The 18309-nt window shown below is 36.4% G+C and overlaps 1 protein-coding gene and 1 long non-coding RNA gene across 3 annotated transcripts; both read right to left on the bottom strand.

Annotated features, from left to right (window-relative positions):
• Window positions 1-1427: 1427 nt before the first annotated feature.
• Window positions 1428-2402, bottom strand: LOC141405474 (uncharacterized). Of its 2 annotated transcripts, none has more exons than XR_012413208.1 (3): window positions 2130-2402; window positions 1872-2028; window positions 1428-1801 (listed from the first exon to the last, which is right to left on the bottom strand). It is a non-coding gene; the product is annotated as an uncharacterized lncRNA (long non-coding RNA). The 2 variants fall into 2 exon arrangements; XR_012413207.1 differs by having other exon boundaries at window positions 2180-2402.
• Window positions 2403-5260: 2858 nt separating this feature from the next.
• RpS23 (ribosomal protein S23) lies at window positions 5261-6921 on the bottom strand. The gene is made up of 3 exons (XM_073954919.1): window positions 6791-6921; window positions 6017-6176; window positions 5261-5712 (listed from the first exon to the last, which is right to left on the bottom strand). Exons 1-3 carry the CDS (start codon window positions 6792-6794, stop codon window positions 5445-5447), a joined length of 432 nt encoding a protein of 143 aa, XP_073811020.1. The 5' UTR covers window positions 6795-6921; the 3' UTR covers window positions 5261-5444.
• Window positions 6922-18309: the final 11388 nt, after the last annotated feature.

The raw sequence follows: 18309 nt of genomic DNA, 5'->3' as shown, positions 1-18309 counted from the left end.
TTCTGACATAATGGCCACAAGGTAAAAAATCCTACAAGGAAATGACTCCAAGATGGAATAGGGCGTGTCGAGAATTTAATAGCACGTAGTCACTGTAATCATGACTACAACATTATATTATTTTTCCCCGAGGAAAACAACACTTCCCCCTTTCTTTTCGCGCCCAGTACTTTCAGTTGGTAAACGTGGACCACTATGTCAGAAAGCATATGGGTCATTTTAGAAGTTAAACTCAATTTGGACAAAATATTATCCATAGTTTGGATCAAATTGTTTGCTTTAAGAGATATACCGTGTACCATTTAAGTGACATTTTTAACTTTTGGGTGAGGTACCGGAAGGTGTGGACCAATATTGTCCATCATCGAACTTATATTAAGTATAGAAACGGATTTCGTTCAAGCATACCTGGGGTCTAAAAGATTTATTTCGATGGGCACATTTGGCCCATAAAGACTGAGGGTATAAAAAGCGGAAGACTATGGCTGACATCCGAAATATCAGTTTCTTTGTTGCTATTCCATAATGTCGCAGTTGTGCATTAGAAACGCAGATTAGATTTTGTGCAACGATGTGCATTTTAAAATACTTTTACAATGCACGAGCAATAACTGAAACAATGCAGTTTTATGACGTTTCGGAAGTTGAATTGAATTTTAATAAGGATAATGACTTATGAGATAAATCTGTGGCTGTCCTTGCCCCAATAACACGATCTTTTTATTTTTTCCACCTCTTCAACCGATTCGGTACAAAATTCGGCCTTTGTTCAAACTTAGTTTAAGTTAGAAGATGGACAAATACCGACTCTCAACTTCCGGTACTTGCCCCCAATATTTAAAAAATGTCACTAAAATGGTTTGCACCTTATCTTTTGAACGGGGCAAATAATTTTGTCCAAACTTTGGATCTCCTAATATTTTGGTCACATTTACTTTAACTTCTAAAATGGTCCAAATGGGTCCTCTTCTTATTATAGCTCCCCCACAAAAGTTCACCATTTATGTTTAGTGCAGTTTAGGGTCTGTTCGAACATCCTTTAGAAATGTATACCGATGCTGTTCGTAGTTTTCCGTCGACAAGTCTAAGTCGGCAAGTTCAAATGTCCAAAAAGGGCCACAAAATTAAATAAATACATTCGATCTGTGCCTAGATGACAGTATGTGTGTTCGTTTACACAAAATTTGTACGAATTGTTACTGGATGTTGTTCGTTTACTCTCCACTACAATGCATAATACCTTAGTCGTTTGCAAGAAGTTACTGGACTTGTACAAATTTGTACAAATTGTTGAGTAAACGAACACACCAAGTATCAATTCACATAGGCTGTTGGTATATGTTGTTGGCCGACTGATACGGATAGACCCAGAGCCAGATTGAGCATAAGAACAAACGTACAATAATAAACACTGTTACAACAACTGATACTATTTTACTCGATTTTATACATTTTATTCATAAAAAATACGGGTACCGAAGAAAACCTTCATCCTTCTAGTATACGACGACGGGACCAGGACGTTGAGTCGCTGGCCCAGATCTTCATGGGCCTGTGGAAGGCAATAGCTTGCTAGGTCTTTGTACTTTATCAGAATTGACCAAAGGGAATTCAGAGAGCCCAATGATGTGGCCCGTAGAGACCTAGGCTTTGGTTTGCATTGACCTCCAGGTGTCTAGGGCAGAAAACCTTGATAGGAACGAACATGAGACCACCACGGCACATGGTATGAAAATCATTCTGAGTATCACCCCACGGGCACAGGAATAGGCGAAATAGCGCGACCAGTAGGCCAAAATTCCTGGAACAAGTAGCACACATTCAATATATGAATATAAACCATTTATCATCGCTCCAACCCAATTACTTACCGGCGTGTTTGCTATAAGCGTTATGTAAACACGCATCAATTGGTTGTTGGTGCATAGATTAGATGCTGGGTTGACGACATCACTGCTGCCAAATAAATGCTCGTTTCCTCGATTTGTGCATTGTTCACTGGAGCAGTGGCCTTACGTTGTCTAAGTTCTGCAATAACACGAAAAACATTCAAGTCAAAACGTTTTCACGTTGTATTTCACAAATCAATTTCGAGAAATATAAAATCAAAATATTTATCTGCTTTTTACCGAACTTTAACATAATTTTGGTATACATATCCACATTGACCGTGACGTACGTTTGTTTTGTGGGCAGTTATTTTCTTGATGATTTTTGATAAAATTACGAAAATATTTTTTTCTGTTCTATAAAATTATGTACACAAATATTAAAAGAACGTAAACAAACCATATGTTGTTATTGTTGTACACAACAACAACAACTTTCATATTGTTTCGAACGCATGGTTGTATTTGACAGCTCAAGGACGGTTTTTTGAAATGAGATTACCTTCTTATTCTGCCATGTGTCAAATATTTAAATTGAAACATTTTATACATATATGTATGCCCACGTTTTGGTATAGCCCCATATAAGGGAACCTGCGGATTTTAGTTCAGAAAACTTAACGGTAGAGGATATAAAACGTTCGCCCGGACCAGTGGACACTAAGCTCACCGTGGTGCCACCTTCCAAGCTACCTATACCATCTGTTAAGGTTAGTGAGCTAACATGTTTACTCATAAGAACGTTAAAAACTTGAGTTGGGCATTGGGCTAGTAACCTATCGCTCCAAAAGATCGTATTATGAAAAACAAAGAAACAGAAAACAACCCCCATCTTAAGCTGACGACCTCGCAAAAGTTTTACAGCGAATCTGCATCTGGAATGTTGGGAATCTTCACAGAAGGTGCAGTTTACGCTTTGGAATATGTACTTGAAAAATACAAGACCGATATTACTGCAATACAGGAAATACGATGCATTGGGAAAGGCGCCACAACAACACCTAATGGCCCCGGCACATACGGTCCCAACAGACCACAGATATATGTATGTATTTTACGAGTGCTTAGAAGAAACGCATGATTGTTGTCCTGCCCATGACATTACATTTATTTTATGCGATTTTAATGCCGAAATTGGAAAGGAGAATGACTTTGGTCCAACAGTTCGAAAATTCAGTCTTCCAGGTGAAACTTCTGCCAAAGGAATCAGGTTGAAAGACTTCGCAGCGACAAAAACATGACAGTAAGCAGTATTAGATTTATTGTTACCAGCAGACACAACACGGAAGTTGGACATCGTTAAGCTGCAATCACAACACATATCCACAGCATATTCCAGCATATTCCACTCATCTGATCCCATTGTTTAATCAAGAACACGTCGACAATGTTGAAGTAATTTCTGCTTTCATTGTACATCTTCTATATTTGTTTTTGTATGTGTCCAATTTGATTTTGAATAAATTTATTTTGCCGTTTGTCAACTTTGTCAAAACTGTTTTGACACAATAGGAGGACCTCAGGAAAAAATTGTAATCAGATGTTTGCTGTGCCCTACCTTTTAATGATTGTACCATGCCTTAAGCGAACATTTTAAAATTTTGTGAGAATGGTACTCGAAGGACTTCTCCGATGTAGTCCTTCTTGGAACATGATCTATGTTTAGATAAAATATCCGAGGTACAAAGTTCGGTTCAAAACAGACTGACAACATACGGCATAAGTTGAATGTTTGGACTATATTCGGATCGATCATAAACAATTTTCGATTTAAACGAAAATTTTGTTTGCGTTAGCCGAGATTTGTTCCTGTCCATAGGAGGAATACTTAAATACTCGCGGGAGGCGAATTATTTTTGAAAAAAAATCGATTTTATCTAAACTTATGTCAAAATCAGGGGATTTTTTGTAGCCTATATCTCGGGAAGTGCCCATGATATATGTATATCGCACCTGTTCAACAAAAGGGTAGTAACTCAAAATTTTCTATTTTTCAGAAAACTATGTTAATGTTAAAGGTATATTATACAAAAATCCTATACCATCGTAAAGGTATCTTCTTCACTACCGCACAGAACTAGATTTCTTTTCATTTCGTTAAGTATTTGGTTATATTTCTAAACAATTTTCGAGTTACTACCATTTTGTTTTTGTAACACGCAGAGCTATAGGTTTGGCCCTCAGTAGAAAAATGTTATTTCGATTATTACCTAACATTTATTATGAAAAGTGAAAATGTCAACATTTTGACTTACTACCCTTTTGTTGAACAGGTGCGATATATTGGCGTGATCAGCACTGCAAGCCCTACCTGTGGTAAACATTTCAGATCGATCTGAATCCAGTCCAAACACTGAACCTTAAAATCACATCAAACATTGATCATACCCGAGCCTATCCTGAATGTAAACTGCCCGTGACTCAACCATACAGAAGTCACATTTGTCTTCACTTGATCTCGACTATTTTGTATTCGGCCCAAACGTCTACTCTTGAAATACATAAACCGTTTGGCTCTCACGCAAAGTTATCGGCGGGGTCATGTCACGTGTAATACAATTGCGACAGACTTTTATTCACTTACATTTCAAATCAGCTGATCTTTTATGCGAGAAGTCAATCGCCTTATGTCCATCAGCCTTAATACCTTGGGTTCTAATTTCCCAAAATACATCTTCTACAATAATGGGATATGTAGAAGTTGGAATTAATTATCGACAACCGTCGAACTCATCTAGCATAAGGCTTTGCACCAAAATCTACCGAGTTAATGCTGTTGGCTAACTTCCGTATCGCCAGTTGTTTGCAAATGACTACAAACTGCGAAGCTACATGTTTCAAAACGTCAAAAATACGAGTTTACCGTTACCGACAAAAATCGGTAAAATTAAAATGCTTATAAATTCGGTAATTTACGATATTTTTCGGTAAGTTAGCGACCAAGAGAAAGTGGTCGTAGAGTTTTACCGATAGCAACAGTGTTGTCAACTTTTATTTGAACTTTTCATTCATAATTTTGCGTTTTAATTTTAACGACATTTGTCGTTAACTCGAAAAATGATTTTGTCATTAACTACTGAGGCATTTAGTAGCATTTTCGATGAACAATGTATGAGTGTGCAACTGAAATATTTTGAAAAAGTTTAAACAACACAAAGCAACTGACGATACGGAAGTCAGTCGTTCTTCCCTTCTCAATAGCGGCATATAGATTCCTTTGCATTTTTAGGTGCCACACATTAAAGTGGGTCAATTATAGCCGTTTGTCTTATCTCACCATCTTGATACAAATATGCAAATCATCAAAACAAATCTTGTATGGTGCATTCACACTTGGCCTCAACCACCCATAAACAAAGTCTTCTCATAGCTCTTTTTTTTAACAATTTTTTGTTTGTATTTTTGTGTTGATGTAAAGAATTCTTTCTTTTTAAAAGAATATAAAACAAATTACAGGTCTTTGTTGTTGTTTTCCAATGTTTTTAGAATAAAACATTTAATTTCTATTTTGGGTATGTTGTTTTTTACAGAATCTTTGATTAAAAGATAAGCTTTTTAAGATCTTGGACGTTCCTTCTTTTCCTTGTACAAGGCCAAGAGGGAGACGTTGGCGACTTTGACAACCTTGAAACGGACACCGGGAATATCACCGACGGCGTGACCTTTACGACCGAAACCGGCGACCAAGACTTCGTCGTTTTCTTCAATGTAGTTCAAGCTACCGTCACGAGGTACGAAAGCAGTGATCTTCTTGCCGTTCTTGATAAGTTGGACTCTCACGCACTTACGGATGGCAGAGTTAGGCTGTTTGGCTTCAACACCACTGTGGGAGGAAAGAACAAAAAGGGAAACATGGAAATTGATTAGTTTAAGATGGACATCATTATTAAAATAAAAAAAAAAAAACTTCAAGGCTTTTAATGAATATGAGGCTTGGTACCACTGCCCTAACTCACAGTATAATCCTGTGATTTGATTTTTAAAAAATAAACAAAAACACAAAAATATACTGCGAGCCATGGCAAGGAGAGTCGTTTGTATTTCTGTTTTGTTGATAGGTAGGGTACATGAACTTGTTTTCGTTTTGAGACACTTGTTGTTGTTTTGAAATCTTGTCTTGTACTTACACTTTTTCAAGTACAATACCCTTGGCGTGGGAAGCACCACCGAAGGGATTGGCCTTCCATCTTGTTCCCAAATGGGCCTTTTTGTAGTCCTTGTCAGCCCAACGTTGGTCACGACGATGGTTGACGTGCTTTCTGGCTGTGCGGAGACCTCTTGGTTTACCTGTAAATCGGAAACAAAAAGAAAACAAACCACAGATTAGAAAATCTTTTCCAACTCCTCAAATAACATGGATACTTAAAATAAACAATAAAGCGCGCATAGCCAAATATATACACACAAACACACATACGCATATGCAAAACATAAAGGCGTCGTCGCCGTCATAGTTGTCACATTGGCTGCCTGGTCTTCTTCATTCACAAGAAGGCAATGCCCTTCCATCAATAATGTTATTATCCAGCTGGATGCACACACAAGATTTATGACATCTTTTTAACTCGATCAATTGCATTTCAATGAAATCTTCAATTTTCCATAATTCTTTTTGATGCCTTTGATATTTTTAGCTTTTTGTTTGGCATTAACACATTTTTCCATGTCACTTACTACGTCTGTTTTACTACAACGACGACATAATGCGGCTTTTTTCAACTCTCAACTGCTGACACTTACAAGTCCAAGTTTTATTTTGTCAATTTCTTCCATAAAATCGCATAATTTTCACAAATAACTTTTGCAACATTTAATTCGTACACTTGCCCACACATTTGGCATAAATATTTTTTAATATTTCTATATTTTCCCGTAAAAATTAATAAATTTTCGTAACTCACCCATAATTCCAAACTTTCTCAAGCTATGGCGGAAATAAAAGAACGAAAAAGAGCAAAATTTGTACCCATCTCGCTCTCAGTGTTGTTTGTTAATACCAAATAATACAACCCTTCAGTGTAGAGTTGTATTCGTTGACCGAAATTTCCCATTGTGTGTTGGGAAAGGGAAATTTTCGTGTTCGTGCAAAGAGAGTGTTGCCATTGGAATGCGTGAAGAGTTGCTATTGTGAGAGATAAATGAAAAAAATATAAATAAAGAATAAAAAGTACAAAAATTAGTATTAATGTTTAGTGTGAAATAACGCACATGTTTTTATTCTTCATTTAAATATAATACAAAAATTAATTCATTCTTTCGTAAATGTATGAATGCTAGATGGCGCCATATGTGCATTTTATAGTGTTGCCACATAGATCGCTGTTAATTAACATGTAGGAAAGTAAAAGAAATGTAAAATAAATTAATTTGCAATATATATATATATATATATATATATATATATATATATATATATTATATATTAAAAGTTTTAATTGCTTCATGTGAATGAATTTTTAATGGCCAATAATTTGGTTTTAAATTTAAAGAAAATACAACTCATACCTACAGCAAATACAACCCTAAATATAAAATATCAAATTAACGCCTTCCACATATAGATGTCACTGCTAGTTCTGACAAATACATGTAGATGGAAGTTTACGTTATGTTTACATTAGTTCTCTGTATCGTGATAAATGGTCTATCAGGTTCTGCCATCGAATTTAATACAATTTAAGTACATAATATGCTTTTGCTTTAAGTGGTAAAAGAAAAAACTGTCAAAATTGCTCTCTCGTTACCAGTTTTACCACAAAAGTTATGGAACGGAACGGAACAATGTCAAAAAGAAACAAAAATTTCAATTTTTCTCTTTATTTCACTGTTTTTAATTTTGTTTTTCTGCGTTCGCGTATTTTCTTTTGTTTTTGCTAATTTTTCATCATTGCCAAATAATCGTCAAACAAATGTCTAAAAATCAGTTCTACCATTTTTAACTGAAGAAATTTGTGGTAGATTAGAACACCATTTTTGTTCTCTCTTTCTTAAAATTGTTACCAGTTTTACCACTTTTTGGGGGTTAAGGTTTTGCAGGTTAAAAATGGTTACCTCAGCCAAGTAAAGGAACACAACTATAGTAATAGCTGGTTTATACTTATGCTCCGAAATCCACTGGATTTCACGAAATTCTGAAATACACCCCGTTGTTTACACTTATGGTCTGTTCCTTTATTTTGAAAATGGTAAAACCGGCAAAAGTAGCAAAAGTTGCAATCTGTTTTCATATGAATTGTATGGTGTCTGAAGTAAAGGAACGCTTTTCGAGTAAAAAGTTGTAAAACTTGAAGATTCTTGCACATAAAGGAACAGAGCTTTATTTTTGTTGATTTCAAACATATCACAATAATAAAGGTAGATGCATATGTGCAGCTAATCGAACATGAATTTTCAAAACAAGTTTAACAAGTAAAAAAGTATCAGTCGGCTTTGCCAACAGAGATATACCCTCAGCCTGTGTATATTGAATTTTTTTTTCTCAAAATACGTACAGTCAAACAAAAAAGTCTACATACACCCTATAAATCTCGGGTTTTAAGGGTAAGGAAGCATTTTTATGAAAATCCAAGTACATAGTTCTATCTCACATCCCTAATAAACAATATTATATACTACAAAAATATATTCCATAATACGAATAACGGTAAATTCTATAAAAATTAAAAAATTTATAGGGAAAAAGTGTACGTACACCCAATGAAATATTAAGATTACCGTAAAATTTATGGAATAAGCAATACAATTTTTACATTTTATTGCTTTATCGAATATCTCTGGTTGTCTATGATATATTTTAGACAAAATAGGAACATATTTGTGTTTTAATTGACGTTATTTAAGGTCAGACTTCGCGTATAGCTCGTTAAGGCGGACCCTTGCAGATATCTTTGAGTTTTTCAGTCTGGTAGTTTATGAAACCCCAGGAAATGCAGTGGGACTAATTATTTTGATATCCTAGAGCGCTTTGAAGTTGTTGTTATGGATAATATATGCTACTGAGCTTCGCTAAATATGCAAATTACTGAGATTTTCATAAATTTTATAGTTTTCACAGCATTCCAAGGGGAAATTTACATACAGAAGCCTTCGAATTACCTTGTAATAAGGTCTGGTACAATCCCTGAGCATCCATTGAATAAGCAATGTAAAAGTATCCGACATTTATAGCGCTTCAAGTGACCCTAACGATCATAATACGAGAGCATACTAGTTAACAGTGTAAATTTCATACAAATTGCATACATTCTTTGGTGGTGCTTTTATTTTGATACTTTGGAAACTTTAGGAACGGGTTTGTATAATAATGTTGTACATTTCTGATTGAGTTAAGGTCCAAAAATGTATTACAAGGTAATTCCAAGGTTCTTGCTTGCACTTTGACCCATGGAATGCTGTGAAAACTATAAAATTTATGAAAAACTCAGGAATTCGCATATTTAGCGAAGCTCAGGAGCATATATTATCCATAAGAACAACTTCAAAGCGCTCTAGGATCTCAAAATAATTAGTCCCACTGTATTTCCTGGGGTTTTATAAAGTACCAGACTGAAAAACTCAAAGATATCTGCAAGGGTCCGCCTTAACGAGCTATACGCGAAGTCTGACCTTAAATAACGTCAATTAAAACACAAATATGTTCCTATTTTGTCTAAAATATATCATAGACAACCAGAGATATTCGATAAAGCAATAAAATGTAAAAATTGTATTGTACTTGGATTTTCATAAAAATGCTTCCTTACCCTTAAAACTCGAGATTTATAGGGTGTATGTAGACTTTTTGGTTGACTGTATGTATTTATGGGGGTTTAAAAATTTTGGGAGTTTGAACCGACAAAACTGTTGATTAGGAATTAAGATCAAAAGTTTTGCGGAGCAGATACTAAAAGGAATGGATCGACATTGACCGTTATGGAAGTGGATCTCCAGCCACAACATATGGTACCATAGGGGGTTTTTACACTCTTCGGGCTGTTTGCTCAAGAAGTATGGACTTGCCCCAAAAAAAACTTTTACCATCGTAATTGAGGCAGCGAATGCGAGTTGCTTCAACAAAAATCAAAGTGATTCGATATCAGGTCTTAAAGTGAACTTATCCGAAATTTTGTGTGGGAGGTACCGGATGGAGTGGACAAATATAGTCCATATTTGAACCTGTTCTATATCTAGTAGATATATTAGCATGTGTAAAGTATGGACCAATTCGGCCACTCCCTTCAAGAGTTACCGTATGAACAAAATTTCCAAACATTTTTGAACTTTTGTGGGGGAGGTACCTGAAGGTGTGGACCGATATGGCTTATCTTCAAACTTAAACTATGTTTGGACAAAATATTACTAAGGCCAAATTTTGGACCGAATCGGCAGATCCGTTCGAGAGTTATCTTGCGCTCCAACCACCTCACACGATGTCATAGGGGTTTTTTTGCAACTTTCAGGCTATTTTCTTAGGAAGTATGAACTTGCCCCTAATGGAACTTGTGCCGTCGTATAGAGGGCAGTGAATACAAGTTGCTTAAACAAAAATCTGAGTGATTCGAGAGATGGCCCTAAACTGAAATTTTCCGAAATTTTGTGTGGGAGTTTCCACGAAGAAATGGGCCCATTGAGTCTATATTGAAACATTATCTAAGTCTGGTACACATTTGACGATGAGCAAAGTATGGACTAAATCGGTTACTCCCTTCAGGAGTTATCGTGCTCACAAAATTTCCGAACATTTTCGAACTTTTGTGGGGGAGGTACCGGAAGGAGTGGACCGATATAGCCCATCTTCGAACTTAAACTAAGTTTGGGCAAAATATTACGAAAACCAAAATTTGAACCGAATCGGTTCATCCGTTCGAGAGTTATCGTGCGCACCAGCCAGACAGACGGATGGACATTGCTCAATCGACTTCAAATTGTCTGAAACACATTTCGACTAAACATACTTGAGGTCTAAAACCATTATTTCGATGAGGCACATTTTGCCCGTATGAAAGTGTATATACCCTCGTTAGCATAAATGCTGAGGGTATAAAAAATCATGTTTCATCATATGTACAGCATCTACCTTGATTATTGGATATGTTTGAAATCACCAAAAAATAAGTGTAAACAACGGGGTATATTTCAGGATGTCGTGAAATCCAGTGGATTTGTCCCGGGCCACACTACATTAATTTCACTGAAATTTTGATATGAAATTATGCGTCTCTAGATCGACGTCCATAGTAGAGTAAAATCATAAAATTGCTGCAGTGGGGAATTCGATTTAAGAACACCTAATTTCATGAAACTTTTTAATGAAATTCACGTTAGTGTGGACCGGGACTTTCGGAGCATAAGTATAAACCAGCTATAAGAAATTGTAAACTCAGGCAATTAAAGGAATACAACTATAGTAATGCTTGGTTTACATTTACGGAATCCACTTGATTTCAACTGTCAATTCCTTTGCGTATACGTCAAATGAAAACTCATCTGAAATCCATTGGATTTCATTTGACGTTTAAGCAATGGAATTGACAGCTGAAATCGAGTGGATTTCGTAAATGTAAACTTACTATAAGTTCACATTTACGAAATCCACTTCAATTGTCATATACCAGAGATTCACCGGGCGTTTACACCAGACAGTTTGTCTTCAAATACAACTCTGATTTACTAGCACATACATACATTTGTCGGCTGTCTTCCAGCTGTCCATAATTTTTTTCAAAGACAGTCAGGTTAACAAATTGTTACATTTTTGTAAAAATAAATGAGATAATAATTGAAACTTGTTGAAAACAAAAGAACACGAACAAATACAAAATATGTGAACGGAAAACAAAAAGAAATCGATGATTTTTCATTTAGAACTGTTTTGCAGCTGTCGGGACGCCTACGTCACATAGGCAAGTTTTGGGATTTTGACAATCAATACATGAAGTCAACTGTCCTGTCATGTGTAAACGCAGGGTAAATCAAATCATTATTATACAGGTTGTCAGCACAATAATTGACGTTATATGTATGATAACATGTGTCAAATAAATCAATATAAAGTGAAACAACATTTACATCAATCCGATTTCAATAAAACCCGTAGCAAGATCTATTTAGTCACGGTCCACACTAGAGCGATTTCATTGAAAAAATTTCATGAAATTATGCGTCCCTAGTACCGGTGCACACTAGAGTGAATTGATTGAAAAAATTCCATGAAATTATGCATCCCTAGATCGAGTTCCATATCTTGAAATTTGCTGTAGTGGGGAACTCGACCTATGAACGCCAAATTTCATGAAATTTTTCAATGAAATGGGTTACCGACAAAATCGGTAAAAAATAATATGCTTATAAATTCGGTAATTAACGATATTATTCGCTAAGTTAGCGACCACTACTGGTCACGTAAAGTGTACAACAATAGCTCAATTTTGGCAAAAAATCGTCAAGCTGTCACAAACATTTTTTATTCTTGTTCTATGAAAATTTTAAATGAAAAAAATATTTTCTTTATAATTTTTTCACTTGACAGTTTTTTCCTTTATAAAAGTTTTCATTTCACATTTTCATAGAAACAGAATTGAGCCCCTGGCAACGTAAACAAACTGCCTGTCTTGATGGGGTTTTTGGTATTTTGGCGCTAACTATGCGTTTACACCAGACAGTTTGTCTTCAAATACAACTCTGATTTACTTACACATACATACATTTGTCGGCTGTCTCCCACCTGACCATCATTCATCATTTTCTCACAGACAGTCGTATTAACAAATTTTTGACATTTTTTGTAAAAATGTGTGAGATAATAATTTAAATGTGTTGAAAACAAAAGAACACGAACAAAAACAAAATATGTGAACGGAAAACAAAAAGAAATCGACGATTTTCATTCAAAATTTTACAACTGGTTTTGCAGTTGTCTGGACGCCTACGTCACACAGGCAAGTTTTGGGTTTTTGACAATCAATACATGTACTCAACTGTCCTGTCATGTGTAAACGCAGGGTAAGGTCATTAGTTTTCCATGCCCTGAGATGAAATACAAATCTAGCCACCGTCACAACCGATATTGTACTTACAAGCATAATAGTCGCCAAGAGCTCCACAGAAATTGGTCCGGATGGTCCGGCAACGAAGATGCTGAAACTCATTGGGCAACATAGTGCAAACTAACTTGAATGTACCTTCAACCTATGTCTCAGCACCTTCGACATGTGTCCGACATGTGAATGGTGGGAAAAATAGTCTCAGTACCACGGCAGGAGAATGAACTCGAGGGCGCAGTCTCCTGCCGTAATTTACTGAGCATTTTCGCCTGACGGATCACCAACATGGCTTCAGAGTTGGAAGGAGCACGTTCATGTAATAGTAAAATGCAACAAACTAGATCACCCCAACAATGATATCTGCATCAGATACTATTCTGAAAGATGTTCGTAAGGAGCTCGAAAACATTCCCCAAAACCCTTCGAATGATGACCTACAAAATATCCTGAAGCAGACACAAACAAAGGTGGGGTAGACAACTACACCTTATCGTACACGAACCATGTTGGTATGTATGGGGTAGTAATCAGGAGTGGAATTCCTGATGTAAAGCAGCTTAACGTATGCATTCGGCCGATAAGTAGCGTATTCCTGGCCCATCATTATCCTGCATTTGTAAGGTCATGGTCCAATGAGCGGAGAATGCCACAGTTCGCAATCGTGTCACCTGGTATTACAAATGACGTCTCCTGGCAACTCGTCATTTCTCGTCAATCATGGGAAAGCTAATTGGACTGGTTTCAGATAGTTGACTAGTCTGCCCAAAGCTTCTGATGTAGGGATAGCAAAGAGGACGTTCCAAGACATCATTACAGCTTCAGCGGCTGGCATAAACCTGCTGACAGAATACCCGAAGTGGGACCAAATGTCGAGCACCTGCGACAGTATTAGGCGTGATGAACTTCGTCATGCGAACCCCAGCGACCCCAGAGCCAGAGAGCTGACAATGGAAGTTAACAGGTTGGTCGGTGAGCATAAAGGCCTCTGCACATACAGTCCGTTAAGTGTCGCGTTACAACAACCACATGAAAACTTCAAGAACAAACTTGGCATCGCTCACACATTCAACTGCGGAACAAGTGGTTAAATCTTCAAATGATTTGCAACGTTGAATAAATAAATTGTGGGCAACGGTTAAGTCAATCTCCAACCATGGCAAGAAGAAAGATAGGACCAGGGATGCCAACATCTCCGAGGCAAAAATCGCTACAGCCACATACGCTCCATAGGTCTGTAGCGATTTTTACCTTAAAACAGTTGACATTCCTGCTTAAACAGTGATTTTTGTACGTCAAAAATCACCACAAGTAGCGGGAAAACCACCAACTTGGCACCCCTGGATAGGACCTCAGTAACGTTTGGTGACGTTACGCTGACTGATCCGAAGAGATGCGCAGCCGGGAGTGACAGGGCGAAGAGAAGAGAGACATCTCTTCCTGCGAGGAGGAACCAGCCACTACAATGTACAATGCATGGTAGAATAAAGTAAAGGAAGGCCACAGCTAACAGCTGATTACAATTTTTTTCTTTCTATGGCCTAATCTGCCAAAAGCAGGGTTGACATTTTGTACTGTTTTTGACATTATGCAATCATAAAGGTAGATGTATCGCTGCATTGTTTCAACAAAAAACTTCTTCTGTAACACTATATCTTAAAATTGAAATCAAGGACAAAAAATTTGTATTCGCGTAGCAAAATAAAATTGTTGATTTTTTTTAGCAAAACTGACGAATGAACGATTTATCAAATATTGATATTAATTTAAATTTGTTCCAAAAGTACGGGAATGTAAATATTACAATTTTTGTAAAAATTCTGCTGACATTTATCTGCAAATCGGATACAAGCAATCATGATGTCAGATTAGCCAAACTTGTCAAGTAGAAAATAAGTGAAAGACATTTTTTCAATGTCATAAGTTTGGGAAGAACTTTTGCTATTTTTGGAACACTTTTCCGACAAGAATATTCTGGAGCCTAGCTAAAGAAATGTTTTTACACTATATGGCACTTTTAACATATAAAAGCGAAGCTTTAAGTTCCATATGTTTTTGTAATACGGGATAGCTATGCAGGTACATCTACCATTATTGTTGTACCATGCCATTTGACGTTTTAAGCCATGGCTGCAGGGTGGCATTTCTCAGTGATTTTCATACCTGGCCTACCTCTACTTGATTGTACCATGGTACAATGGATGATGCTGCGAATGACATGAGTCCTGATGGAATCTTCATGGTAATGCTGCAACAGTATTCAAAATTCTTAACCTGTCGCTGGCTACTCACATCGCTCCCGAACTTTTGAAAGATGCCAGTAAAGGGGAATCGTGCAGTCCGATTTCGTATTTGTCGCCCGTACCAAAGACTCTTGACGCTATACTCCTCCCCAGGGTCAGAAATTGCTATCCTGTTGCCAATCATAAGCATGAATTCTGTAAACAGCACAGCACGAAAAAGCGCACATATTCGTCTCTTCAACGATCGACTTAAATAAAAACTTGTAAGCAAAAATCAAGGAATTTGAGTCACTGTTTCTCGTTTGATCGAACAATTCTCACCCACAACAATTCGATGTGTTCGACATGATGGTTAATTTCCGCTCAAGAATAAATCGATTGACAACAGGAAAGAAAGAAGGTGGAAGCCATAAAACATTCGTTAAGCGAGAAACATTTGGGTAAAAGCACAGAGGAAAGAGCAGACATACCGTCAACAAAGGGTGTTGGCATTAAATGTGTACGATTTTAAGATAAGCGTAAGCATGAGCAAGCGTAAAAAAATATTCAATTTATGATGAATAAATTCAATGATGGAGAGAATATTTCAAAGAAATTAGTGACGTCAGGAACGAATATAAGAGATTATTAAACGTAGGAAAAGAAGATGGATTGGTCACACCTTAAGAAAAATGGTCATAGCATAACCAGGATGTGAAAACGAGGTCGACCAAGTGACACCTGGCGACGAACAAGAGAAGGAAAGATGAGTTGAAGTAGAGTACAAAGATGCATAATGTTGGCATTTATATATAATTTTAGAGTAGAGATGGTTAGAAATCCGTCGGAGAAGCAGTTTACGGTTCCAGTATGAGCCGTTTCATGCACTTCAGGCATTTGATGATTTTATTAATGGTAACGGGCTCCATGTTTGAATAAAAAGTTAGACAGTTTGCTAGATATCGATTTATGGTGAAATGAGTGTCACCAGAGAAGACACTTACCACAATGTTCTATATTTCCTGCGCATTCTCGATGGTTCAGCCCCGAGCTTTCCCCAATCGAGTTCTTATACGAATAGAGTGCAATTAAACCTTTCTTCGTCCACTGCTCAATGTTCCCTTTCCATCGCAGTGGGCAGTCCAGAATTGTAACTATGTATTTAGCTTCAGAGAAGAGTTGCAGTAGCACAAAATTGCCGTTGAATTAACACCAAGACTGTTTGCCGTGGCTCATCTAGACAGCTTTGATAACGTACTGTCCATAAGTTGCGAAATTGTAGAGAGAAATTTGCAAGAAATACTACATCATCTGGCGGCAACTTTATTGCCCTGATTGTCCAGTCAGTATTCCATCAGTATATTGAACTAATCGTGTAAAATGGCGAGGCAGTAGTAACATGAAAAAAGTTCTATTTCGTAGGTTCTGGAACAAATACTTTGGAAGAATAACTTTAAATGCAAATATGTCAATATGAAGTCCAGATTATGATTTTTCGAAGTCAAAGTTTGTCCAGGGACTGGATTCTTGTTCTATGAAAATTTAAAATGAAAAATATTTTCTTTATCAAATTTTTCATTTGACATTTATTTCCGTTATAAAAGTTTTCATTTCAAATTTTCATAGAACCAGAATTGAGCCCCTGAATTATAGTTGTATTATACGTATGTACAACATGTTTGAAGTTCCCTAGAAATACTGTGCCATGCTCTCTATGTTTGTGTGAACACATCAAAAAGTTCTATTCCCTCCCATGTCCACTTCAAAACCCTTATGTAGATCGCAACAAAGCCACTTTTGATGTTAAAAAGCATAATTTGAAACAAACCGATTGGTAATAAATTTTCACGCTTCAACTCCCGACCAACTGACAGCGATAATTTGTAATGACACCTTTTAGAAAAAAAAAAAAAAAAACAGAGAGAACATAATTATATTTATAGAAACGCATATTTTTTCGAGGTTATACAACTTTTGTCTGTCTATTTTTAAACAACAACAGTTTTGAATTATTTCTACTCAGCCTCAATTAATCATTGGCTATTAATTAATGCGAATTTATATATTGAACGAAATTAAATATAACTAATTAAAAAACCATAACAAAAATTGAATGTCATACAAACAGTCAAGTGATTACTGGCTCGAGGCAGCATTCATCATTCATATCTTTTCCTTTTCCTGAGACTTGTGAAGATTTGTTCAGATAGTTAGTATTTTTAAATTGAAGCGCATGTGCGCATTTTTATTCCGAATACGACGGACGACGTCAATGGTAATTTTCATCTTGATTGGAGTTACTCGAATATCTTCAATGGTCGTTCTATCGAGTCCAATACTCCGTTGTTGATTGGCGCCTATTAACAGCATAACACTACACGCACACACACAGTCGAGCAACCACATTCTTCATCAGCCTACATGTGACGCATTAAAACGCTTATTTCTTCTTTGGACTAAGCAAAAAAAGACCAGCAACAAATGTGCCATATGAACATAGGATGGTAATGTTGTTGTTCTTGTGTGTATGTTTGTATATATTGATTGTTGTATATTTTTTTGTTGGTTGATTTTTAAAACAGTACGAAAAAACTTATCGCTACACAACACATACTACACACGTTCCAATCAGCAGAAAAAAAGACGCATAACCCCACAAACAAGCATAAAGCCGAAGACATACATTGGCTACAACACAGTGTTTTCAAAGTGGATTCGTTTATTAAAAATACAAGTTCAATAAAAATTATGATCCACGGTTTAAAAGCCTGGAAAAAGCCATTAAAGGTAAAAGGTTTGTCGGGCGGAAATAAAATATCTAAGGCGGCCATCAGACCATCTGCTTTTTCACATGTATGTTGTCACTTTGGGTATACTAATATACAGAACAGCTGATGCCATACATGTGAAAAAGCAGATGGTCTGATGGCGGCCTAAGATTCAAAGTTTCACCAGAAATCTTCTCAGTCGTGTCACAATGTACATATGTATATTCTTATATAAATGTTAATTTTTCTTCCACATGTAGTTTATAATTTCTTTTTCTCATACATTTTATTATTGACATTTTATAATTTTATTTCAATTTCATCTAAGCCTTCTTCCTATTTCGCACAAATTCAATTTTGATTTTAGAGTGGAAGATCGAATCTGGTCAGATCATTTCGGCGCGGCTTTGAC

Source organism: Musca autumnalis, unplaced genomic scaffold (assembly GCF_047663935.1).
Source record: "Musca autumnalis isolate F117 unplaced genomic scaffold, ASM4766393v1 scaffold_5, whole genome shotgun sequence".
NCBI classification, from domain to species: domain Eukaryota; kingdom Metazoa; phylum Arthropoda; class Insecta; order Diptera; family Muscidae; genus Musca; species Musca autumnalis.
Note: the sequence above shows the minus strand (reverse complement) of the source record. Positions and strands in the feature narration are given on the sequence as shown.